The sequence below is a fragment of the Trachurus japonicus genome, chromosome 1 (genome assembly GCF_045865225.1).
Source record: "Trachurus japonicus isolate A0001 chromosome 1, Traja_1.0".
Classification (NCBI taxonomy): domain Eukaryota; kingdom Metazoa; phylum Chordata; class Actinopteri; order Carangiformes; family Carangidae; genus Trachurus; species Trachurus japonicus.
In genome coordinates, this window is record NC_140907.1 from 27,604,658 (window position 1) to 27,632,459 (window position 27,802).

Genomic DNA, 27,802 nt, shown 5'->3' on the forward strand with positions numbered 1-27,802 from the left:
TTATTTCAGCATTAAGACCATTGTGGTGCTGTTCAGAATCATTTCTTTATTCTTACAAACCGTGCAACTTGGGAAAATGATGTTTACATGTGTGAACACAGAAGGGGGATGCTCCATAAACCTGATCGTGACACCAGGACATCAAAGAAAGATGGAAAACCAAATTGATTTTCAGTCATTTACACTCACACACACAAACTTGCTGCCTCAGTTTGCAGTATGTTGTTGACACTCGTGGTCCAACAACTAGTTAGATTATTGTAATATTTCTTCATTAGCAGCCTCAAGCAATCTCTGTGATGAACAGGCCGAAGTTAAAAGTCTGACTTGCTCGGCAACAAATGTCCATGTAGATCTTCATTTGCTGTATATTAGCCATGTATTACACCGTGTATTAGCCAGACAGCTTTCTGGGAAAATATTCATTTCATAGATGCAATCTGGTCTGTTTTTCTTTTTCTTTTACGGGAACTGTGCTGCTGTTGTCTTTGAAGAATTACAGTGACCCTGCTCTGGTAATTGACAGCTCAAACAAGCCTTGTTATGAGTAATTGTTTATTGTTACACTTTGTTGACTTTTTTAAAATGGAACAAGAGGAAATATCAACTGTACATATGCCAAACATCTACTGTACCTGAACAAGAAGTTGTGTTCAAGTTAATTGGCTTAGTAGTGGCCACTGGCAGAAAGCTAAGCACCAGTGTGACATGAAGGAACAAACAGCATTTATAATTCACCTTTTAACATTTCTACTTTTGATTAATTACAGAGAAGGAAATTAGAGACAAGGACAAAAAGCAACAGGAATTCCTTCTTGACGCCTGCCTGAACTTAATATTTTCCAATTTACCTCTCCTCCCATTCCACGCCCGCTCCTCTCCTCTCCTCCCCTCCCTTTCTCTCCATCCTGTCCCATAATTGAATTGCTCCTTTGGTCCTCTAATGTGGCGGCAAATAACAGAATGGAAATTCTCCACTGTAAACTCTTCCATTTTCCTCCTCGACTTCGCACCTCACTCTACATTTCAATGGACATTTGTCTCCTGCTCCGTCTCCCTCTTGTTTGCTTCTCATCCCTCGTCCTCCCCTCTCACTCTTGTCCTTCGCTCTTGTCAGTGTCAGCGGGTGTTGATCCCAGTTCAAAGGGAAAATGGTAATCCTGGTTTCCCTGCGCTCACCTTCGGCTCACCTTAGGTCTTGAAATGGAAATGCCGTATAGAGTTTATGAATGTTAGATTGGAGCAGAGATGTGGAAACTGATTCAGCTTGTCCTTGTTTCAGCTTTGGTGTCTTTCAGTTGTTTGTTGTTGACGTGAAATACTAATTTTAATCAGTGGAACTAATTGCGCTAATGGGCTTTTGAGGACAACAAAGTCTGAGGCTGATACTCTTCAGTCAGAGACAGATGTCAAATAACTGACCACATCAGTAATTGGTTGGACAGCTGCGTTTGGCAGAAAAGAGACTGCTGTCAGACAATCTGAGCATTCCTCTGGTCTTTATATTGGACTCTCTGCCTTTTGTTCTATTGTTGATCAATGGGATTTCAAATTGTTTGTTTTTCTTGCTGTTGTGGGCCGTCACAAAGCCTCCTGGAAAAAAAAAAAAAAGAAAGAAAAAGGAATAAAGCAATATCAGGATTCTGCTGGGAAACCTGACGACCTGACTCCAGGATCACATACATGAACATCAAGGCTCAGTCAGATAAACAACAGTGACGACAGGGAGACTCGGTGGCACCGCGGTGAAAGCACATCCCACCTCACTGCATGATCCACAGCAGGTCACGTCTCTCTCTCTCTCTCTCTCTCTTCTCACGTTTCCTGTTGCTCTCTGACTTGTCTCGTGTGTTTATTAATTCACTACAGTGTCTCCAGTATCAGGGTTCCCATGCATCCTGGAAAACCTGGAAAATGGTTGACCAATTTTCCAATCATGGAAAACACATGGAAATTAAGAAAAAAAAGTCAAATATCCTGGAAATGCTCAAGTTGTTGTTGAAAATGATTAATCACATTGTGACATCAGCTACCAGAGCTCTGTCTGTTTGACTTTTTAAGACCCCAACAAGGATTTATTATCCAAAGAAGTGAGAAAACAGAAGTTGATGAGTGTTTCCTGTATTGGACTAGGGACCTCTAAATTATAGATTTTCTTGGTACGTTTATTGTGCATTAATTAATTTAACAACACTATCAATCAAATATAGTAAAAATATAAGTACTTTACCAATTATTTCCACAAAATATTTTAAGGATCTATTCAAATATGACCAATTATTAATCACCCAGGGGAAGTGTTTGAAATTTTCAAGTCATTAATTGTCATCAATACCAAATGTTTAAGTCAATTTTGTTGGTTTATTTTAATTACAAATGACACTCTAGCATTTAAATTCCTACCAGTTCAATGTTACGTTAAAGCAGAAGTAAGCGATCCGGTCGTTTTCGCTAATGCTGCGTTCCAGGCCGGCTTTTGAAACCGTAAATTACAGCTTCAAGTCACAACTTACGACTTTGTAGCGTTTCAGGCAACCCACTCGTGTTTTTCCGACCTGTTTTACCGGTGAAAGTCACTATAACGGCCACTCGTAACTTCCGACCCGTGAACTCGCACCAGATCAAACTGATACAACTTCACAGGTCGGAAAAACAGGAGTTACGAGTTTCCTTGAACGCACCATAACAGTCCTCGTCCCTACGTCGCCACATTCACGGCGTCCCTTGGCTGCACACACAGCCCTGCATGCCGTTCTCTCTCCTCATTGGATAAAAACTGTAGGATACGATAAATGTTTTCTCCTGGGCTCAGAGCAGAGCAGAGTGACTGACAGACCCGTGTTTCAGACCAAACACTCTATGTAAGTGATTGCTGTCGGAAGATATAACTATTTAAGACTTATATTAACACAAATATATCACTTACTTCTGCTTTAAGGAATTGGACCAGTATCTGTGGATTAACCTTTACTTTGGCGCAAATCTGCCGATATGGTTCCGACATAATCTTTTTTGGAAAGTGACGATATTTAGGAACCTTTATGATTACAGTAATTAATTGTGGCGTTTAATACCGCGATTAATTGTAAAAGGAGTAATTGTGACATCCATATATTGGACCTATTGTCTCCTCTGCTGAGTGACAGTAGGTAGGTAGTGACAGAGAGTTGTTTTGGGTGTGGTTTAAAAACAAAAACAGCATATTTTTGCGTTGTTCTATGATAAATTTGTCTTAATTTCTAAACATGTAAGAGATTATTTCGTAGATAAGTTAGGGCCTTAGACTGCACATCTTTAAATCAGACTTCTGGGAGAAAGAATGAGAGAGAGGAATAAACATAGAAACAAACTGGTTAAATGTACAAAATAAGGTACAACTGTCGAAAAGACTTCTCCAAAGCATGAATGGGGCAGGGGATGTACAGTATTAGTGTATGGTGTGATAACATAGTGGGAACCCTAAGTGTGTTTTTAAGAATCTGCAGCAGCTTAATATTTTCCTCCTCATGAACTCGCCCTGTAAAGTAATCACTGGTGCTACGAGCCATATCTGCAGTCCTGGAAACATTATCCTGATGGGGTGTAGTGTTAATTCAGAAAAACCTTATTAAGAAATTTGCCCCGCTTGGATGCAGAAAAGAAACCACACACTGACTTTCCCCGGTAGATTGTACCTGTGTACTGGGGCTGATTACGACACAGCGTTTGTCACATCGGTGTAATGCTGTAATTGCAGTTACAAGTGACAAATCAGAGAAAATTAGAAAATTGTGTTTTCCATGAAGACACCTGGCGTAGTTTTGTCGAGAGCTGGAGGCTGAACGAAATTTGAAAGAGGCAGCTTGTAATTCTTTATGCAGAAGAAACCCTGTTAAAAGTGTGTGGTGGTTATAAATGACACACTGCACAAAAAAATGTGATTTGATGTTATACTTAAGCAATTTGTGCTAACTTTCCAAGAGCTATTTTAATAGATGGTTTATAAAGATGTGGTCACATGAACTCGCTTGATAGGGATTTTGATATTTGAAGTGACTGGAACAAAATTTCAAAGAAACAAAAAATAAAAAATCCAAATACTCTCTGTTCTGCAAACTTTTTGCAAAAGTGAAATGGAAAAACTATTTTCTTTACACACTCAATTCATGGCAGCTACCGTCTCATGCCCCAGACATCCAGCTCCAACCGAGAGGCAAAACAAACTGCTGGAGATCTGTCGTCATGTTTAATTATAGCGATATCAATTAAACCTGCAGCTTTATTTGCATAACATCAGTCAATGGAAACGCAAACCCTGCTTGTGCATGTGTTGGTGGATTACAAACCTCCAAATGTGTGAATCTGTTTTTCAAACCAGGAATCTTGGAGTGCATTGCATTGTTGTTTTGGTATTTAAAGCCGCATAACCCCACTTACCCACCCACCACCTCTACCTTGGATTATTTTCATGCAGAGCCCACTTACGAATTATGTTTATGACCTACCTGTCACCTTGGGGGCACAATGTGTCCCTCCTGATACAGCTCCAGTCTCCAATAGTTTGTATTCACATGACGGTGTCACCAGAGGAGCATAATGTGTGTGGAGAGGTTACTAACCTGTAATTATATAATACAATCATCTGGAATTCCTGTTTCATTTCAGCAGAAAGGTTAAAACCTTGGCATTATCCGTGTTGACATACAGCATATCCCAGCGTTACATGCATTATGTATTCACTCGCTGTTTACCAACCATTTGTCTACATTTGTAATCAACACTGCAAATATTTGACAAAAGGATTTTGGATGTGGAGACTTCTTTTCTTTTTTAAATCTCCTCTTTGTGTCTAATTTAGGTCCAGTGTCATACATTAAATCTGCCTGCAAAAGACTGGTTGTTGCTCAGAAATTGGCTGGAGGCGACTTGTTCTACCACCACACTATTATGCATGAATTTTGCAGTAAAGAAATCAGATGACTTGTTTAATTTTTAATATTATCACTGTACTGCATGGAGGGAGGAAGGGGGGGTTGGGGGAGCGACACATGTGGCGAGGGGAGACAGGGAACAAGGGTTTGCTTTAATTGCATTGCATTTTCTGGTAATATTATTCATTGTCAAGGTGGAGTGGGATAGAATTGCATTATGAAGACAGCACTTTAGGGCCTGCCGTCGGACTATGAATATTCATTGCTTATTCTGCCAAAAGCAATTTGTTGTAGCTTTGTTTCAAACTGTTGATGTGTTTCCCTGTAAAAGTCTGTAGGCTATAAGTGGACCAACATGTATGCCGTGAGGTAAAAAAACGTTGTGTTTTTAATAAATTACATTCCCCCCACCCCCCTCTGCTTCCACCTATATCTTGGTTGGATGTCTTAAAGTTGATAGCACCATTATTTCCAGACCTCAGCTTGCAGTCAGATATATTTGTTGTTTGTTGAGATAACAGCCTTGATGTCTGGCGGATATATATAGTGGGGGGGTGAATTGGGGACTTTCTCTCTCATCTGTCCTTAACTTGTGTCCTTTACTTGTGACTGTGTTCCCAATTCGCTGTCTACTTCCAGTCACATTTCTCAGACAACTAAGGTAAAAAAAGAAAGAAAGAAAGAAAGAAAACTTTTTTTTCTTCTTTTTCTTTTTTTTTTTTAAAGTAGAAAGTAGAAAAGACATTAACTCTGAGGCTGTACTTAATGACTCTCCCAAATGACAGAGGCTTACCCTGCCTCACACACTCAAGGGAGAGAGACAAGCAGCAGGAGAGGGAGGAAACAAAAAGCTCCCTAAACTGCAGGAGTGCGACAGAGATGATTGCATCGCAGTTTCAAAATATGTTCCTATTAACGCACCATGATTTTACTTTTCCTTTTCACATATTTGAATTATCCCGGAGTAATTATTACACTACAGTTGTATTTGTTCCTGTAGCAGTAAATGAATACTTCATGTCGCGTAACAAGCCGTAATCGGCCTGCGTTTACATTTCCCAAGACCTCTGGCTCTGGTGATAAGATGCTATCTGCATCTGGATACAGTATCTGCATAAAAGAAAACATATGCTAATGTGGGATGTAAACACACGGCGTGGCAACGGTGCATTATCACAGGAGCGTCAGTGGATTTTTTTTTTATTTTTTTTACAGTAACTCACACATTGATCTCACACGCACTCGTCTCCAGTAGCTGCAGTCTGCAGTTCATCCTGTGCTGCTCAGATCTGTGAAGAAGCACCGCTCGCAGTGCACAAGCATCATGACTCATTCTGAAGTTTGCCGTCCACTCGGCTTCACAGAGACACTCCGGCGTGATCCAGGTACTGTCGCAGCATTCACAGCAGCTGCAGCAGCCACCAGCCACCAGCCACCAGCCACCAGCCACCAGCCACCAGCCACCAGCCACCAGCCACCAGCCACCAGCCACCAGCCACCAGCCACCAGCCACCAGCCACCAGCCACCAGCCTGTCTTTTCTTTCTCCTCCCTAAAAAGCCGGTCTGCTTCAAAATGAAAAACAAACACACGCTGTCCTGTCTCGTGTCAAGTGACTCGTACCCGTTGTGTTTGTTATTAGGCGTGCTAACGGCGTGGCTGAAGAGATGGGATCTGGTGGTCAGAGGAAAAAACTTTGGCTCAGATTGAAAAATCTCAGCAACAATTCACTGGATGTATTCGCATGGAATTTATTCCAGACAGCCGAAGTCTTCACAGGATGAACCCCGCTGACTCCGGCACTCCCCTCACCTCTCCTCTCCTGCCAACAGCAGGTCGACTTTCATGGTTGAGACGGAAATGTCTGTGATGTCTGCAGTGAAGCTTTGGCAAACATGCCATACATGATGATTCTGGTGAAGTCCCACTGTCCCTCAAAGAGTTATTTTTGTCTTTTCGCTAAAAAAAAAGAAAAGAAAAAGAAAAAAGTCTTGACCAATATTTAATGAACACACGGAGGATGAGCCCAGTGATTCTGGTGATCCCCTGACTTTTCCTCCCAGGCTCCTCCACCACCAGCAGCCGGTTCTCATATGGCTTTGAAGAATTTGGATTTGATGGATTGCCATCAGAATTTGGTTCATACTTTCATGCTGCCCTCAGGATGAGCTGTAATAACTTTGATGATCCTTCAACTTCTCATCTACTACTAACACTAGATCAGAATCTGGATTTGTCCAGGGCTATAGTTAGGACTAAAAACTGATGACATTCCCATCGTCGTTATCGTCGTTGTCATCTCCTGAACACCTGGTTAACATTAGCGCGTTAGCATTATCTTTGTGAGCATGTTAGTTCGCTAAAGCAGCATTCAGGCTGTTTTCATATTGGTGCACCAGATTCGAAAAGTGATACATTGTTTCATTTTCCAGCTTTGTTCCTTTGCTTTCACACATACTTTCTTCACTCTGGACCAAATGCTGCACGAAAAAACCACGTGACAATGATCAGTGCTGTCATTGGTCAATATCTTTTCTGGGGGACCCATTAAAGGGATTGTTTGGCCCATTGCTATAATCTCTATAGTTTTAGGAGTAGGTTTGTTACCTTTAATTGTCGGTGCAAGCTATTTTTAGAACGGCGGAGCAGAGCTGCGAGCTGCTCAGAGCTACGCTACGGAGGCTAATGGGATTTATTGGTTTCCCTCGTCAAACTCATCAAATACACAATCCAACAACTCCAAAACGCTCTTGTGGACAAGTTGTGACCTGCACATTCACCACGTTATGAGATAATAACAGAAAGTTACGAGACAGAGTTGTTTTTGAGGTAAATTCATGCCAAAACCGCTGATTCGCGTTCTCGTCGAGGGCAGTTTTTCGGCAAGCATTCTCTGCATTCGCCTCGAAAACAAAGACTGAGGACAAATACTTGTTGAGAAACATTCACTGTGATCTCATTTTAATATCAGGTGTAATTTTAGATCTAATTCTTGTACATGTACGGCTCCATTATCTTTAACCTTTTTACATGTTTGTAAGCCCCCACTGTGTGTGTGTGAGCTTTGGATCTGCAGTTTCTCTGCTCATCTATTTCTGCCACAGAGCAGCTGCTTCTGTCTGAACTGATCACTCAAAAGACAGAGAGAGTGTGTGTGTGTGTATGCGTGTGCATGGCTTAGTGTGTGTTAATGTGTGTGTCCGGTCTGCATAGCTTGTGCTGATGATGATTCATTTTATAGATGTAGATTTTTGAAAGGTGCAGTGTTTTCTGTCTATATCTGATTTGCTCCTTTTCCTCCACCTCCCTTCATCTTGTCTTTCTCTCTATCTCTCTCCACCACCACCACCACCGTGTCTGTCTGTACCTTATATCATCTCAGGAATCATTATTCCCCCATTACAGGCTGAACCAACACATTCCCACCTGGCAGCTTGTGTGTGCGCAAGTGCGAGCGTGTCCTCTGTCTGAAGTCGTTAAATATTCTAAAGACAGAGACCTCTTTTAATTATCCACTAATCACACTTTTAATTACCTGCCACACACACACATCCATCACTGACCAGATTGCGCACAAATGCACACTCACACACTCACACACTCTGAATCTCTTACACATACACACTCACATCTGCCATTGGAAAGAGTTCTTAACCTATTGACAAAAACAGAGAGGATGGAAAGAAAAAGGCAGAATTAATAAGAGAGAGAGAGAGAGACGACACGGAGCAGCGAGGAGTGACTGATGACAGTTTGGTTTTGACACTCTGTCAGTGTCTGACAGGTGATTACCACTGAACAAACTATGAAACAAATGAATAAACAAATTAACGCAAATTGCAAAATAGCTCGCAAATATAAACACGGAGGAATAATTCACGTGCGGTTATGCTCACTTCACTAATCCCCCACACACACACTGACGATGTAGATATATAAACATCCAGCCAGAGTGAAAGAAACACCGTGTTGATTGACTGCTCAATATCATGGCCGCAAACAGACGTCGTCAAGATCTGAGATTTGGATCAATAACCAGAAGGTCACGAGTATCTTCTCTCTCAGACACGTATTAAGGCAAAACTTTAGCATGTCCTGCTCTCGGGAAATTATATTTTTTGCTCCAGTCTCCCTGCTCATACAGTACAGTATTATTGTCTCGTGGGAGCTCTGTGTTTATGACTTGGGGTTTGCTTATGTTGAGAAATAACTGTGTTCCCAGTGTGATCTGCTGTCCTCTGTTTTTACCTCTAACACTTCAACAGCTTTTCATCCTTATTGTAAAACAAAACAAAAAAACTTATGTTCTCTCCTTCTCTTCTACTTTTCGCCTCAGCTCAGACAACTGGAGCGCAACCGCAACCATTACACCTTCAAATACACACAATACACATTTGTACTTGGGCTGTCAGAACGAACTTCGCTATTGAACAGAATTCAAATTAAAAAGGAGAACATTCGAAGGTGGAAATTGACGTTCGAACGTAACGCATAACGCAAATTAACATTGTGTTTTGTGACGTTTGGGGTAATAAACATGTTGATACACTACACGCACACCTTTTCTTTTTCTTTTTTTAATTGATCGATCCACGGACCACTTGCGTGCCGATCCGTGGAGACATAACGGAACGGATCAACTGTGATCCGTTGCACCACTCCTTATATAATATTTCAATTCCCCTTCTTGAAGTTTTATATTGAGTTGGTAAGATTTAACAGGTTGCAAATGTTACATAACAGACTTGGTTGGAATGCCCTTTAGTGGACGTGGGATGTAATAATAAGCTGGTATAGGTGTAGGCTATATATAATGAGCTAAAAAACACATTAAAAATATGAATACAATTTGAATATTTAACATAAGAAACATTACAGTATAAATTTGAATCTGATTTGGGGGGAAGATTGACAGCCCTAATTTGAACTCACAGACACACATCAACAGGCTCATACACGTCGTTCGCACTCATGAAGGTCTCACAATGACTGTTACTGTACGTCAGCTCTCCAGTTTGCACCTCCACGTCTTGAGTCATTTTCTGGCTCTAACCAAACCTGCTTTTGCCAGAGTGGGTGGAGCTGCAGCTGAGATCCTTTTTTTCTTTTTTGTGTGTTTGTTTTTTTGCCAAGCAGGTGGCACACTGCAGTGTACTGTAGGCACCTTTCTAGCATGAAATTGAGCTTTCATTTGTGACTGGTATCACAAAATGCAAAGTGCAAAGAAGAATCCTTGTTGCCTTAATGGACCATGTACTAATGCGTGATTCTCAGCACAATACTCTCATACATGCCGCCCTGCGCCGGCTGCAGCGTCCGCCATCATTTCAATTATATGCATGTGTCTTGACTTTCTTATTTCCACTTTTATGAAAATAGACACAACAATCTCGCTTTCTTGTAGAAGGAACAGGTAAAGTGTGAGTGATGCATTCACTGACAATGCAGCTGCAGGGCTCGTGCACATTACAAGATGTATGAAAGCAATTGTGTGTGTGTGTGTTTGTGTGTGTGTTGTTATGTTTGTTATAGAATAATGTAGATTAAAATGTTACACCTGTGGGCAAAATCCTTTTTTTTTTTTTTTTTTGTTCCACTGTATTGATTTCCTATCGCCATGGCGACAGGAGTTTCAGTTAAAAGCCCTTGTTTTACAGGACAAGCTGTAACTGTGCGATTGTGTCGGTGTCGATAATAAAGCAGAGGCATCGTGCTTGTTTACTCCATAGTACTGCTACTGACCTTTAACGTTACGGGAAGCAATTTGTCTGCATTTACAGAGCAATATGTGACTGTGTTTTTTACAAATTATCATTCAGTGTGATCCTGTGTGCGTGCAAATGAACACACGCACACACACACACATGCATACACAGACTTAGGCAAAACATCCATAGTCGTGGAAATTCACTGAAACAACGATGTTATAATGATGGAGACAAAAACTGTGCCATGAAATGATAACTAGTGTTATAAAACCTTTGAGCTGATATGAAGGAATACTGTTCACTGTGAGTTGACCTTTGCTGCACTGAGGTAACTTAATTATCTCTGGCTGTATCAAGTCATTGTTGTCGGTTTTACATGGTGATCACTGGACTTGAAGCTGCACCCAGGAAATGTTTCTGATTCTTTTTTTAATATAAAATACATATTCATCAAAATATTTAGCAATTAACTCTCTGCTCATCAGTTCACTGAATTGTTGCAGCTTTTTAAATGAGCTCAAAACCTTTAATTACCTAGATGGAGGTTGTTTAACCATGGCGTCATCGTTGATTTTTCCAGAAATGTACAGTACAGTACAGCATGATATTAAACATATATGAAGCACAACCTATATGCGGGGCCAATGCATAAAGTCACATGACTCCCTCCTCTCACTAAACACCTTACTGTACCTCCAGCCATGTAACCATTAAAATGTAACACCTGCTGTGTGTCAGCTACAACCCTCTCCATAATCCTGCAGATAGGGTGTCAAAGCAGAATATAAATCACATGTTCTGGAGCCGTGCCCTTTATTTCAGGTTCAAAAATTCATATGAACCAGAATTAGAAAAATGACGGCTTATGTTCAAGTGCGAAGATTAGTGTCTGTGTTCAGCTGCCTGGCCTCTCTCTCTCGAGCTGAGCAGCTGGGAGAGCGTTTTGAGAACAAGGTGTGTTTCTCCATCTGAGAGAACGACAGAGACGGAGAGAGAGAGAGAGAGAGAGAGAGAGAGTGTCAGACGGAAAGACAGCGAGAGAAGTCACCGCCAGTTGTGTGGTTAATTGGAAGCAGACATAATTAGTGCTAATTAGGATAATAGCCATTCGTCTAGAGATCCATCCACCTAATGGGACCACAACAGTCACTCAGCTGCACACAGACACACAGTGTCACAATAGGAACTGTTAGCCTCCATTCAGCCCCATTGGAGGAATATGGTCTGGTGCTGGGGATTTAATGTGTGAGCCACTTTGACAGGTATTTGTACGGAGAAAAGCAAATGTTTTTCTGTGTGTGTGCATGCAGACAGACGTCAAAGAGACAGACAGACGGACAGACGTGCAGTAACGGTAAAAAGGAAGTGAGTCATGGAGCGTCTGTAGCTGAACAAACAGCGGGTGGAGAGAAAAGTGTCCCCCCACTGTTTACTCAGCATCTCTCCTCACCCCTCTCCTCTCCTCTCCTCTCCTCTCTTCCTGCCTCCACCTCACCCTCGCCCCACTTCCTGTTTCGTTGCCTGTCTCCACTGCTCCCTGCCTGTCCCTCAGGCCATGCCAGGGGACACTGAACAAACGTAGTCTGTCCAGCAGCCCTTCTCACTTACTCTTTTTTCGCTCTCCCTCTCTCTCATATGCGCGCACACACCAATTACTTTCAGACAGCAGGCCTTAGGCTGTGTGGGTACAAGGATACTACTCCGCTATGTGTGTGCGGGCATACACTTCCTGTGTGTTTTATGGAGGACTTATTGGTGGTGGCAGCTGGCCAAGCCGGTGTGCAGCCACAGAAGAGTCTCCTTTCTGTGTTCGTTTGACCATTTGAAGGAACAGTAAAGGAGATTGAGGAAGCAAGCCTGTGATTTAGGCACTGCGTTAATTACAAGTCACAGAGCTGTAGAGTGTGTAGGGCAGAAGGTAGGGAAACGTTTTCTGAGTCAGTGAAGGGGCTGTTAAAATCCCTCACAAACACATTAGTGTTCATTACAGTTGTAACCTCTACCATCTTTCTTTCGTTTTCTTTTTTTTTCTCTCCCCCTCCTCTCCTTCTCCTCATTGGACTCATGCAGTCAAACTCATAAGCTGTGTTTCTCTGAGAGGAAAAATCATCAAGATTCATCAGGCAGAACAAGGCCATTAACAGTGAATAAGTCGAGATTGAATTGCAAGTTATGAATAAGGTGTGGACAGAAATGGAAATGCTTTTTTGACATGTGAGGGAAGTTTAGTGTTTTTTTTTCATGCTACGTGGCCATTAAGTGTGTAATACTGGTGTACGCCGCTTCCTCTTGAATGGATTAATAGCTGTCACTCTTTGATCATTTCTACAGCGATGATATTCAGTATTATTGCTTCTTTAGACTTGATAAGTTTAACAAATGGACCGTTTTAAAGGGAATGTTTTGGATGTCATCACGACAGCAGCAGCCTTCAGCTTCGCGGTAATACGACAGAAACTCTTATAATTTATCCTGAAAATGCCATCCCAAATCTCGAGCAGCAGACGGCGGTTGATAAAGTGTTTTCCGTTCAGCATAACCTTTGAAATTCAGGTGTCATCTTTGATTCATTCCTGTCTTTCGATAATCACCTCAGCCAGCTTACGTGCCCGTGTTTTTTCCCACATGTTGTTATATTAAGACCTGTTGTGACCGAAGTCGAGATGGAGATGATTATCTAGGCTTTTGTAACTTCCTCATTATACAGTATGAGGGATGCGTGATAACTCCCCGTACCGATAACCGATACAATTTTTAATAGTCTACGTATATACACACCTGAGGATAAGAAAAGATGTAGTGAGTAAAGATGATTTGTTTGTTTTTTCACAAAAATCTAAATCATTGATACAAATCCATAATTGTGAACAAATAAATACGATCAACAAGCAAAATTAAACCAAAAAGGGAAGGACAAAAACAGTAGAAACAACAATATTAACAACAGCAACAACAAAAACACAATAAAGGTGAAAATTATGTATAGAGAAAAAAAAATAATAAGACGGACCTCCATTTACAATCATCTACCATTTCAGGGTAAAGCTCAAAATTTCCCACCCACGTTCGAAAATTATATGTGCTTTATAATGTTCATGTCTTTTTCAAGTGTCCACTGAAATTTCAGGAACATTTTGAAGCATTTTAGATTTAATTTGCTGTCTTTTTGTAGCTCGGAAGATAAAAGGTCTTTTCCTTCTGCATCGTCTCTTAAATCACCAAAAGGGCAACAATAAAAGTTTCAACCATGAAAGTAAAGATGAATTTAACATTATAGCTTATATAACATTATATATAACATTATAACAAAAACAAGAACAGTTATGACTCAAATCAACATTTGTTATTATTTCAAATCAACTCAGGGGTCAAACAGACTGAAAATGAGCAAATTCAAAGCAATGCAGGGTAATTATAATTGCCAGCATTAGCAATCAGCAAAAAGATCAATATCAGAAGATATTTTGGTCGATAATCATCTGTACCGATACTTTATGTCTTTGAACTGTCTCCAAACTGTCTGGCTGCTTGTTGTTGTTATTTGGGTTTTTTTCCACTAGAAATAGCGAGTGATCAATTTCAGCCTCTCTGCGCTGACTTCCAGTCGAATCCCACACCCATTTTAAAATATTGGTGCTCACCTTTACAGGTCGAACACGCCAGTATATTGCTGACCTCCTACTGACCTGTACGGCCAAACGCCTCTGAACAACAATTACCGGCTGCTCCTCAAACCCTCTATAAACCAGGAGGAGATTGTGCTTTTCAAGTTGTTGCACCAAATTTATGGATTTCCCTTCCCCCCGTTTCGTCGGGACTGCTGTGACATTCTTTATGAAGCAGCCAGAAACCTTTTTATTCGGACGGGCCCTCGGTTAGTCCGTCTGAGTAGCTGTTCCCGTTTTATCGGTTGCTTTTTTATTGGCTTATTTCTGCACTTCTGTACTTGTTTGTGTCTCTGTCCTCATTTGTTGGTGGTTGCTGTGATTTAAACTTGTCAGCCCTGAGCTGTTTGCTGGTTTTAATATCGCTTTTAATAATGTATTTCCGTCTACCTGCTTGATTACATTTATTCTGCAGCACCTGACAAATCTGAGAGTGGAGGGGGTTCAGGTTTTTTTTTGTTTTTTTTTTAGCATACTCATCAGGTTGTTGTCTGACTAAGTTAACTGTGTGCACAACTAATAGAGCTGGATGCACTCATCTTTCTTTCTGTCACATTAGTCAGCCTCACTCCAGCAGCCCTGGACGCACGCAGCCCGCCCACTGTCACCGCCGAACAGGGGGATTCGTTAATCTGAGACGCCGGCAGAGCAACAGTTTGTCCTCACGTCTCCACCTGACTGTGATGCACTGAGCAAATTTTCCCTCTCGTTTTATGTTTCCCCCAAATTTGTAAAATGCTGCTCTGATTAATTACTACATAGTGAACGTGCAGTTTGATCAATCAGTCATCCTCTGAACTCGACCAGACAGACCATGACGCATCTCATAGCGCGATCACTTTCACCGCTAGATGAAGGGTCTCTCCTTAGATTCGGAGTCTTTGATGTGTGAACTCGGGTAATAATTTCTTCTGATGTTAGCAAAGATACCGTTCATGTCTGTTAATGCAAGGCACGGCAACTTTACTGTAATCCACGGAGAGACCCAGGCCTGTTGATGCGAGAAATCTTAATGCTACAGCACCCTGTGTGTTTCTAAACAACACCACACTTCCAACTTTGAAACAGAAGTTTGAAACAAGCCGTGGATCACAAAGACTCCTGTTTGGAGTTGAAGAACCTGTCTGTACTGAGCAAAGACCTCAACCCCATTCAGCACCGTCGAGATTAATCCTGGAAAACCTGGAAAATGGTTGACCAATTTTCCAGTCATAGAAATCACATGGAAAATGATTTTTTAAAAAGTCAGATGTCTTGGAAAAGCTCGAGTGGTCCTGTAAAATTATTAATCACACCGTGACATCAGCTACCGGAGCTCTATTTGACTTTTTTAGACCCCAAAGGATTTTTTTCCCCAAAAGAAGTGTCTGCGGAGAAACCTAGCGACTTTGAGTTGATGAGTGTTTCCAGTATTCGACTGCGAGCATGAAGGTTTTATCTCTTTGCCTCCTCTGCTGAGTGACAGATAGAGGAGCAGCAGAGAGCTGTAGTGGGCGTGGTTTAAAAACAAAAACAACATATGCCATAATATCTGAGCATGTAAGAGATAATTTCATAAATTAGAGCCCGACTGCACATCTTTAAACCAGACTTCTAGGGGTGAGAGAGGAGTAAACATAGAAACAAAATACAATATAAATAAGCTACAACACTTCTCCAAAGCGTGAATGGGACGGGCAATCAATTAGCATCACTGACCAGAATCAGAAACAAGTCCCTGCAGTCTGGTGCCAACCTCTTCCAGAAAGGTTCCCCAGAAGAGTGGAGCTTTTTGTGGCAGCGTATTAATGACTACGGTTTCTGGAACGAGAGGTTCGGTAATCAAGGGCTGCGAGTAAGTAATATTTTCATCATCAAACCCTTTGGGTGTCCATATAATTTTGGCCATCTGCTGTGTGTCCTCCTTCTTGCAGGTTTCATGCATGTAGGTCTGATTGCGTGGCTCTGAATGTACCCAAATTGAATGTTGAGTGTTTCCCTGTTATCATTTTAATGTCCTCCAAAATGTTTTGGCCGTGATTTGAATGGAGATAGACCCCGATCCAGGCCTTCTAAATAGTTCATGCACATTTTTAATGCATCAGCAGCCGGCTTCCATTATTTCTCTTCTCATTTGGTTCAGCTCCAGCTGGCTTATTATGGGGATGTGGAGTTGTTTGGTGGTGGTTGTTTTTTTTCCGCCTTTTGTTTGTCACGAGATAAAAAGAGTTGCAGACATTTTGTGTTCGCAAGTGTTTGAGGGGATTTATTTGGAACAAGTTTGGAACAAGTGCTGAAGCTCACTTAATTACTCTAGCAGCAGGGATGCTTGTGACAGTCCAGCTATACCACCCTGCTGAGAAGCTGCTACAACAATATTAAATATAGTGTAAGTATATTAGGGCTTATAATGAGCCTCATTCACAAACAATCCACCGTGTGTAAGAACATTTTATGCATGAGTCTGTTATTCCAAGATAGTTTCTTGACTGAATTTGTAAAAGCAAAAGTAATCCAAATTTAAACGTGTTAATTTTAATGGGTTTATCAGCATTTATAACCATCAAACTGATGCCCTTTCTCCCTCATCAATTTTCTCTAATTATTTTATCTAATTAAAACATTCAGTTAAAAGAACAAAGTGTATCAGTCTTAGCTTACAATGCCATACTGAAATTGTAAAAGTTTTGATCTTTTTTTAGCTCCAACATGACTAGGGATCTGGGAAAACTGAATACTACTGTTAAGGTTTAAGGGTAAGAGGTGACACTTGTTCCCACATGTTCCTGAATTAAAAGCCACTAATGCAACAACAGGCTTGTGCACTGTTTCTGGAGCATAACTACATTAAAAAAACAAGCAGTTATTCATTAGTTACAGTAGTACACTCAATTAATGTCTCAGTGTTTCATTAATGTCCTTCAAGAGTGAAAGAGAGAGTAGAGCCAGCTGGTTTTGGACAGCCTTGTCAGTCTGGATGGGGGCATGCCAGCGAGGTTCCTGGGGCGTGCTTTGAGATCTGGGTGTTGGAGTCCAGCACAGTTTTGCTTGCTTTCTTTCTTTTCTTGAGGCATTTTTATCATTTGAATAACATTTAAATGTTACTCTGATTGCATTTCTGCTCATTCATTAGTCTACAAAAACACAGGCAATTGCAAACATCACCTTATGTCCCACCCTAGTTTCTCTGAAGCACCCCACTTCAACGTGTTTGTCCAATAACTGCAGTGATTTTCTCATCTTGGTTGTTGGTCTTTGTCCTCCAGCTGTTTCCATTTGTTCCCCAGGTCTGTTATTTCCTAATGTTATTATCCAACTTTGGTCTATTTATTTATTTTTATCTCACAGCCCTTATCTCAGGAGGCCACAGCCGCCTCTGCCTTCGCTAATGCACCCTAAGCCTCTTTTTTTTGTCCATTGTGTATCCTGAAGAAACCCTTTGGAACAAATGTCCCTTTTTCAGGCCTCATACTCTTTACCTCCACTATTATATATGATATGATTAAATATTACACTGCAAATACTGTATACACTTCAATTCCCATTTATAAAGCTGGTGGTGTCATGAATCTGGTGCATTCACATTCACAAGGTAAGAACATCTCTACAAACATATTATCAAATGAAGCTGAATACAAAATGTGAATTTTTAACTTTTTAAACCACCTGTGTTTACGAACATAGAAAACAACATTGAAGGCATCATTAAATTTAATTCATCATCATTAATGATTTAATTGTAGTCCATTAGTAAGTTGTGTTTAAACACATCTGACAGAATAACAGCGGGCCTCTGTCTGTTTTACGTGTAGCTGTCTGTCAGAGTTGGCCTTTTGTTTACACCAGAACCAAATATTGACGACAGTATGAAGTGAAGTATTACTGTTCCCCACATTGTTACTGTGGTAGAAATAAAATCTCCCATTTTTCTTCGGATTTTAAAAAAGCTTTTCTGTTGAATATGACACAGAAGACTCTGTGAATGCCGGCAAGCAGAAACCCAGGTCGTACTGCAGATTTCATGAGTTTAACTTTCCCGGTTTAGCTTCTAGTCTTATTTTTTTCACTAATCACAGACTTAAACAAATGTTTTATTTAACGATAGTTTCTCTTTTAGAGGCAGTACATTTAGACTGAGCATGAGGATTAGAGAATATTCAGCAAATATACTGTAAAACAAATCTTCAACCTCAGGCTGTGTTAACAATAGCTTCATTTAAACTGCGCATGGAAAATCACTAAAGCAGTCAGTGTCAAGCTGCTGGCAGCACAATGTCAAGAGCTACTGGCACCGGTCCAGTTCCCAGTCTTAACTCAGTTAGACTCTTTAATCCCATTACAAAAACAGATCTGACATATTTTTCCAAAACTACATGTAACTGTTGTTGGAAAAGTTCACTTCTCTTCCTGGTTTTTTTCTCTCTCTCTCTCTCTCTTTGTCGCTCTTCTCCTTTCACCACCAGGTTCATTCCTCTTTTTTCCTCACTCTGTACTCTTACATTACAGTTCTCTACAGCATCTTATATCATCTGTGATTTTCAGTCTCTCCTTGTTCCCAACTTAGCCCTAAAGCCTCACAAGAGGAACTTTCTGTCAGCCGTTGCCATCAGCTAGGAGGCAGTGCATCCTTTGTAATCAGTGAAAAATACCAGCGTCAACCGAGTGAAGCGACCGAACCGAACCGAGAGAGGCAATTCTTGATGGATGACTTACACATTTATCCTCATGAAGTCCAGTGAAGTTTCAAAACAAAAGTTTCCACTGATTTTTCTTTTTCTGAATTCAAAGGTTTAAAAAAAACAAAACAGGCCATAATAAGTGTCTGTAAACCAAAACAATAATCCAAAAAATAGTACTTTTTACTGACAAGATTGAGTTTTTACGAGTGATGAACTTCACTTTGTTTTGTTTTTTTTGTTTTTTTTTTAACGTCAGTCCTTGTTTGCAGTTGTGCAGATAAAAGGAAAAAAAAACCACACGCCAAGAAAAGCTCTCAAAGCACATATTGATGAATACTGTGCAGACGCTTCCTCCATCCTCTCCACATTCAAAACAATGCTCTCTCTGCAGCTGAGTTTTATAGTTACCAATTACTTTGGGATGGAGAACAGCACGCCACAACTCAAGCTGACAGGCAATTTTGAGAGCTGGAAATGTTTAAAAAAATTTTAATACCTCAGCCCTGTGTAATGTTTGTCATAAATAAATCCTCACTTTAAGCAGTATTTTTCAGTTACACACACACACACGCACACACACACACACACACACACACACACACACACACACACACATACCTACACTCAACACAATGTGGCCTTCAGCAGGTACGAGAGGTATTTACATTAACTATCAATCAGTCCAACAGAGGATGTATTCATGTGTCCACTGGCTGAAACACACCAAAGCAAACATCCGCTTTTAACGGCTGCAGGGGGACAGTGAATGCTCCTAACTGTGTAATTCCCCATGTGAGAGTGTGTGTGTGTGTGTGTCTGCATGTGTGCATACATGTACAGTACAGTACTGTATGTGTGGGCAGCAGGCTGGTTGGCTGACTGGTTGGCTGACTGGCTGATGGCAACTTGCTCCGGAGAAGAAGCTGCCAGAAAAGCTGCTGCTGTCTGGACTGGGTTTACAGTGGAGTATCCCTCCTTCTGCCCCGCTGCCGCCCTCCTCCACCCCGAGCGTCTGTGTGTCAGACGCACTGAGGGTTAAGACGGTGGCACGCTGCCTATTAGAGGGAGGGAGAGAGGGAGGGAGGGTGGACAAGGCAGAGGTAGGCTGTGCTGGCAGTAGACCTGACACACTCACACACATACACTTGGATATATGAGAAAAATAACTCTGACTCACTCTCTCGTCCTCTCTGGCCTGCGACATGTGTGTGCTAATTAGCTCTTGGCTCACTTGGCTCACTTGTATGAATGTGTGAATATGTGTGAGTGTGTTCAGCAGTCGGTCGGTCGGTCGGTCGGTCTTGCAGCGCGGTCGGACACCACCCCCCATCCCCGTGAGTGTTTATTAAATGAGTCTTGGGGCCAGACACTTAATGAAAGACCAATCTGGCTTGGTGGTTTGGTTCAAAGGAGTCAGGCGGGAGGAGATGGGAAGTGAAGACACGACAGTTTTATATAGAGTGAGGACGGAGAGAGAGACAGCTGCAGAGAGAGATGCAAAGAAAATTGAAAGAAACCCAGAAAGAAATGTGAAAGATTGTAATCTGAGGGAGAATGGAAAATGGGATTTGAGAGAAAGAGAAAGAGTCAGGGAGGCTGTTTTTTATTATTTGAGTCGGGACGAGGGATACAGTGAGGAATGCAGAGGGAGGAGGGAATAGGATCTAGATGATTACTGTATTTTAATTTGTCTCTTCTTGCCTGGGGATAAACTGTCACACACATACATGCAACCACCCACACACACACAGACACACACAAGCATGCAGAGTTACGCACAGTTTTACAATCGAGTTTGTCTTTAATTAAGAGCCAGAACAGTTTTGTCCATTTTAATTAAATGTCGAACTAAAAGAAAGCGGAAAGTTGCATGTTGAATTTGTGTTTTTATTAAAATCAACTACGCTGCCATTCAGTCGGAATGAAAAGACACACATAAGACGTTCATATATACAACTATTTGAACTCTGTGTGTGTGCATGTGTGTGTGTGTGCGAGAGAGAGAAAGTTGGACTCTACTAATGTAACTCCTAGGATGAGATTGTGTAACCGCCCTCCAGCTACTCTGAATGAATGGGGGGCATTTTATTATTTCTTGAAGGGAATCCCAAATGAAACGAGGTCCTGTAATCTCTGTTGCCCGACTTCTTATTGGCTTATTCCGTTCCTCTCCCTCTGTGTTGCCTTTTTTTCCGCCCACCCCCCCGATATAAAACTCCCATGTGGAGATTTAATGGGAAATCAAGCCTGAGAAATAAAAAATAAAAAATTAAAGTGTGAAGCAAATCACTGTAACCATCAGGCTGTGTCATCACCAGTAATTTCACATGTAAATAGGACATATAAATGGCTTTATGTAAATGAGGGTAGATACCACACGAACAAATGCTTTTAACCAAACAAATGTTCAGATGTTAATACGCTATCTTAATTGGTCTTAGAGCGTCCTCACACCCGCCCACTGAGCTCCTTTGACTTTGAATGTTAATAACTTAGTGGATTTAGATTCCCTCGGACCTCCCAGGCTCCCTCCTCCCTCCTCCCTCCGACACCACAGGCAAGTGGAGACATGCCTTCACTGTCTATTAATCAGCATGTGCCGGGTAAAACAGACGTGATAAAACGGGCTGGTCAGTGTAGTTAATGAGCTTAACAGCTATAAATTGCATTATAGACAGTGGTGAGGATGCAGGATCTATTACCACTGTGGAATAAGTAACAGAGAGAGAGAGAGAGATGGAGAGAGAGAGCAGCAGGAAAGCTCTGGTGAAAGTCTCTATTGCAGGCACTGTGAGATATGGTTAAATGCACACACACACACACACACAAACACACATGCGCAGTGCACACACACAAAGCGACATACACACATAGACATACACTCACACAAATGAAGTGTCAGTGTTGGGGTTGAAGCTCTGGCTGTTGTGGATGTTCTCCAGGGAAATCACCCTGAATAAAATTAGACCTGAAGAATCTTCTGTGTGTGTGTGCGTGCGTGTGTGTTTGTGGCTCCTCTTCCTCTTCTTCCACTCCTTCCTCTTCCTCTTCTCTTCTCTTTTCTTCTCCTCTCCTCTCCTCTCCTCTCCTCTCCTCTCGTCCCTTCCCTCTGCTCCTCTTCTCTTCTTTTCTTCCCTTCCCTTCCCTTCCCTTCCCATCCCTCCTCTCCTCTCCTCTTCCCTTCCCTCCCCTTCCCTCCTCTTCTCTTCCCTTCCTGTCCTCTCCTCTCCTCTCCTCTCCTCTCCTCTCCTCTTCCCTTCCCTTCCCTCCTCTTCTCTCCTCCCCTTCCCTCCCCTTTCCTCTCCCCTCCTCTCCTCTTCCCTTCCATCAGTGTCCTGTTCAGTCGATACCTCCTGTGCACATACAAACACCTCCATGTACTCGGCCACTGGATATAAATCTGATCTTCATGGGTGGATCAACTCTCGCCTGCCACAGTAAAGCTCTGGCTGCTGCTGGATCACGTTGCTCGTCTTTATGTGTTTGTGGCAGCGGTTTTCTGTTTGTAACATTAAAGTAAGCAGCTGAGCTGACAATGAGAGGACGTGTGAGTTATCAATCACCCCGTAATCAAACAGCAACCGGCAATAAACTTTGATTTCCATCGTCTCCAGCTGTACGGGGGTTTTGAACCTCTTCCATGCGCTCTGAGCCGCTACAAGCCAAGTTAAATACGTGTTTACTGGCCTTGTGCTGTTTACAGTGCTGTTAGTACACATGGTGCTTTGTTTACTCGCCATCGATTCAAGTTGGAACAAGCGGTCAGGATAAGCGGCATGCTGTTTTGTGGTCAAACTGAAATGGAGTGGAAACCATCTCCATCCGGCGCCGAATGGCACCTGCAGGCCTTGTTTAGGAGCTCAGCCACCGCTGATGATACATCACTGCTAAACCATGTTTGCAGAATCAAACATATGCCTCACACATGCAGATGTTCCCTCCAAATAAAACTATGCAGTTGCCACAGTTGCTACCATTTTTTTCCCTCTTTTTTTTTGTGTGTTTGTTTTTGTGTCGCCTAAATCATGTTGCAGTCAGAGCACAGAGTGTACAGTCTGTGTGTAATTGTGATGTGAGGGGGGGGGGGGGGCACAAACACAAACAGAGTGAGTCTATCAGAATAAAAAGACAGCCATCTCACTTTAATATGCTTTATTCTCCCTTTGGTCATATTGATTTTATTTTATCCCAGCGCCGACTCTCAAGTTAGAATATTGGGAGAACCGGGGAAAAAAACACAAGCACTAAAAGCATCAACCTGTGCTTCCTGCCTCGCGGCGTCTGTTCCCAGACAGACAAGTTCAAACACACCAAAATCTGAGCGTTACAAATCTATTTTTTACCCTCCTCAGCTCCCCCTCCCCTCCTCCCTCCTCCTTCCTCCCCCCTCTCCCCTGTTTCCCTCCTCCCTTTCCACCACGACTCCTTCCAAAATCAACTCTTCCTATAATGCTCCCCTTTAAAAGCAGCAGCAGCACAAAAAAGTCTGTTTGTAAGTGATTGTTTCCTCCCTCCAGTGTGTTACAGTTAGATCTCGTGTTAGCGATTGTGCGCGCTCGGCTCGCGCTTGTATGTTTGTGCCGTATTGATTACTGCGGGTACACGGGGAAATGAGAATGGATCAGTGAAAAAGATGGAAGAACAGCAGATAATACACAAGCAGGCGAGACGAGAGTGGCCAGAAGAAGAATGAAAGAGACACAAAAACGAGCCACATATCAATCTGAGACAGGAGGGGGAGATTTATTTAAGCTCCCTGAATCCTCTTTCCTTTCTGATGCTTGTATTCAATGTTTTCGTTGTTGCCCCCCCCAATCCCCCCTCCCAACATGAATTTGAAATGATCCATGTACCAAATACTCTCCTCTTGTCAGAGACTTAGTTTGAGCGACGCCGTGACACACAAGAGAGAGACACAGAGGCGTGTTTTGTTGTTCCTTCCGTGTTTTCTAATCCGTCTGTTTTGTGTCCCACAGAGCAATCACTTTGGACAATCAGCTGGTCGTGCTGGCAACCACGGCGACGGACGCAGGGCGTTACCACTTGGAGGCCGTGAACGAGATGACGGGAGAGAACGTGACGAGTCCCGCCGTCTACCTGAGCATCTCGGGTAAATAAAATAAATAAATAAATAAACATCCTGATCCATGATTTTCTTTGGGAGAACGAACGGGAGCAGCCCGACTAATTAGCAGCGCGAGCGCCGGAAACATCAGAGTCGGCGCAGTCTGCCATGAAACTGTGCGGTGTATCTAAATCGCACAACGAAACACGGTGTATGCAATGATCAAATATGTCTGACTGGATTAGAAGATCCTCCGACTCTTTGAGAAATACCCACTTGCTCATTATTTCTTATTGGATTTTTTTTTTTTAACCCTTTTAGTGGCTGCATCCTTGCAGCGAGTGAGTGATTGGATGAGCGAGTGAGCCAGTGAGGGTTACTCTGGAGAATTTGGCTCAAATAACTTCTGCTCTACTTTCACAGCAGGTCCACAGCAGTTTGTATTTTCATCCTTAGCAACCTACAGTAGCTACAGAGCACGACTCCTCTCTCTGCTTCTACCTTAGGAGGCTGTTGCACTGAGCGAGTGACGAAATAAGAGAGATGTTCTGTTGCTTCCAACTTTATCTGTCGATACAATACAGACAAAACTCAGAGCACCGTCTTTGTCCTTTACTCATGTGGTTGTTGATTCCTTCAGGAGACGGGGCAGGTGTTGTACCATCACAGAGCTGCAGCTTGGAAGTGACTGCTGATTAATATACATAGACTTAAAGGGATAGTTCAATATATTGGCAAATTGGCCAATTGTCATAATCCCTATAGTCATAGCAGTAGGTTCGTTACCTTTAATTGTCGGTGCAAGCTATTTTTAGAATGGCGGAGCAGAGCCACGAGCTGCTCAGAGCTACGCTACGGAGGCTCATGGGATTTCTTGGTTTCCCTCATCAAACTCTCCTAAATCCTAAAACTATACTGTAGGGATTATGGCAATGGGCCAATTTGCCAAAATTTTGAACTCCCTTTAATAAATAGTCTGTGTTTGTCACTTCTTGTGAGATTTGTTAAATTTTTTGGACAATGGAACCAAAAAACATGCAGATTAGAGCTTTATAAGAAATTGGCTGTATTGAAACATTGTATAAGCAGAGAGAAGCAAGGAAATAAGATAATGTGAGCCGCCTAAACAATCTGCGTTATCACTATGGTTGGGTTTTGGTCGTATATTGATCAATCTGAATAACTATTATTTAAAAAATGATCTGAAAGAATAATTTAAACTCTATATGTGCTGTCTGTCGGCTCAGAGGAAGATTTAGTGCTAATTACATCACTTTTTTATAGATTCAGCTTGTAAGTGAGAGGAGCATGTGAAACTTTTTCACTTTTTATATAGCTACCTGATCCAAATACTGGAGCCGGTGATTCTGAGCCATTAGGCTGAGAAGTTTAAATGATTGATGTCATACGTATGAAACTTTAACTGGCAGATTGAAACAACTGAAATGACCTGATGCAGTGAGACTGTTTCATTACAGAAGAATCATCACTCAGACGGTCGTGTCTGCGGAAAGAAATTCAGTCGAAAGTTCTCAAGTGCTGTTATGTTTTGTGTTTTGATTAAAAAAAAACAAAAAAAACAACACAAAGTGGCTTGTAGAGAGGTAAACAACTTCTTTTTATCTTAGCATTAACCAGTTATCTGCAGCACTGACATTATGTGGCGGAAAGCAGCCGTCAAGTACCGGTGGCTAAATGTGAAGTCTATTTACGTACTGTCTGGAACATTGCTAAAGAAATTAGATTATTGAGCGGAGAGAGAAAACAATTTGATAAAAGATTTGCTCAACCTGAAGTTTTTCTCTGTGTATATTTAGCCAGACGAGTCATTTAAAGTGCGTTGTCTATATTCTTGTTGGGTCTGCAGTCTGCACTGTGAACACTGGACCGTTCCTACCACTTATAACTCTACAGATTACATCAGTAAGTAGATAAGAGCTCCCTCCCCTCCAGGACACCAGTGTTGCTCCTGTTTAATGGTGTGGTTACAGCCTCGGGGTATTTAAAATATTCTATAAATGTATAGTTATTGATCGCCTGTTGATTGTTGCCTTTTTTTAATTTCGCAAAGGGGTCAAGTCAAGCAGCTCCCTTTTAATTCAAAAACACTGTTTGTGTTTCATTAACGTTATTAAATGGCAAGCAGCCATTTCCTCAAATAGTCTTCACTCACAAAGATTTGCCAAGTTTGGTGCTCCTGCCTCTGTCACGGCTTTAATCAGTGACTCACTTTATCCCTGCATCCCTTCTTTGGGTCTCTATCGTTTCTCCTTGGAGGCCGGAGTACAGACTCCTCAGCCCGGCAGTCCTTCAGCTCAAGTGTTCACTATAGTTAAATGAGAGAGGGAGGGAACGCTCTGTCCCTTGTGGCTGTATAGAGTTTTAATTAGATTCTCTTTACAGGGTTGTATCCTTTGGTATCCTTTGTCACAGACGCACACACACACACACACACACACACACACACACACACACACACAATCACATAAATATACGCGCAGTACCTTGTTACAGCTGTCAGTGTGGAGTGCTCCCTCGGGCGTTTTTTTAGGAATGGTAAGGGTATAGTTAGGCTTCACTGATCAGTCTTCAGCCATAAACGTCAGGGTGTGCGTGCGTGTGTGTTTGTCTCTGTTAATCTTTGAGGGTTTTCTACAGTAACGATTTTCTTGGGTAAATATCCTTTGCTATAAAACAGCATATTTGATTCAGTTATTTGTTATTGAGACTGGTGGGGGAAGAAACAAAAAACAGAAGGGAAAGAAAGGAATTAAATTCAAACTGGGAGGACAAACAAAAGAGACCAAATGATGCAAAAAAAGGGCAAGATGTGAAAGCCAAAAAAACAAAACAACAACAGCAAACAATGCAATATGGAAACAACAGGTAATATACTCTTGGTTTATTTTCAGTTTGTGTTGTTATGGCCTAAAGAATAAATGAATAGTAGATGATCAGTCAAGGATGAAACTATAGCTGCATTGATAGTTTTTTGTTTGTTTTTTTAACAAATCACACATTTAGTGCTCACCTGTATAATTAATAGAAGAGCAGAGAGCAGCCAAGGTTTGCTGCTGGGAAACGTGAAGGGGGAAAGAAACCCATTTAGTTTAAATGAGATTAAATTAAAGTGAACTGAAGTGATGAGCGGTTCAGCAGGTTAACTGACACACAAAAAAACATGTGAATGAACTCAGGCAAATTGTGTTTTTGTTCGTGGGTACCTCTTTTTTCTTTCTTTCTCTCTTGTCCTATGTCCTTCTCCTTCTATTTCCTGTCTCCTCTCTTCCCCGTTCCATTAAGCCGCCCATACAGGATCTGAAGACTGAAGTTCGTAGCTGTCACTCAAAAATTTTCTATTTCTAAAAATGTTGTCTGTCTTTTCATAAATTCCCCCAGAATAAATGAGATACCTATTTTCTATTCTCCCCTTTCTCACTTTGATTCGAACGCTGTGCTCAACAGAGACGAACAAGCGAGACAGAAGACTGGTAGAGAGAGAGAGAGAGAGGAAGAGAGTGAGAAGAAAAAAGAATTAATGAAGTGAGTCACAGGGTGCAGACTGAGGATGTGACCAACAACCTGTTAATGTCAGGACGGCTGGAGTAGAAATCTCTGTGTTTTTCCCTTTCAAGCACACACACACTCACACTCATACACAGGCGTGAACAGTTCAGGTACAGTCACATTTGAACAATGTGTCACATTCATGCTGCGTCACCATTGTCCGTCAAAACTCTTTGGCTAATCCACAAAGCCTGCCAGAGCCAAGAAAAGCAGGTGTGTGTGTGTGTTTG

At 41.8% G+C, this 27,802-nt stretch overlaps 1 protein-coding gene across 6 annotated transcripts in view; it reads left to right on the forward strand.

Annotated features, from left to right (window-relative positions):
- The window catches only part of LOC146992081 (protein sidekick-1-like), a 296,559-nt gene that overhangs the window by 132,594 nt on the left and 136,163 nt on the right, over positions 1-27,802 (forward strand). For all 6 annotated transcript variants that reach the window (XM_085783510.1, XM_085783486.1, XM_085783479.1 and 3 more), the window contains one exon: positions 23,917-24,050. In XM_085783510.1, the coding sequence (XP_085639636.1) occupies positions 23,917-24,050 (134 nt within the window). The remainder of the gene's footprint in view (positions 1-23,916; positions 24,051-27,802) is intronic.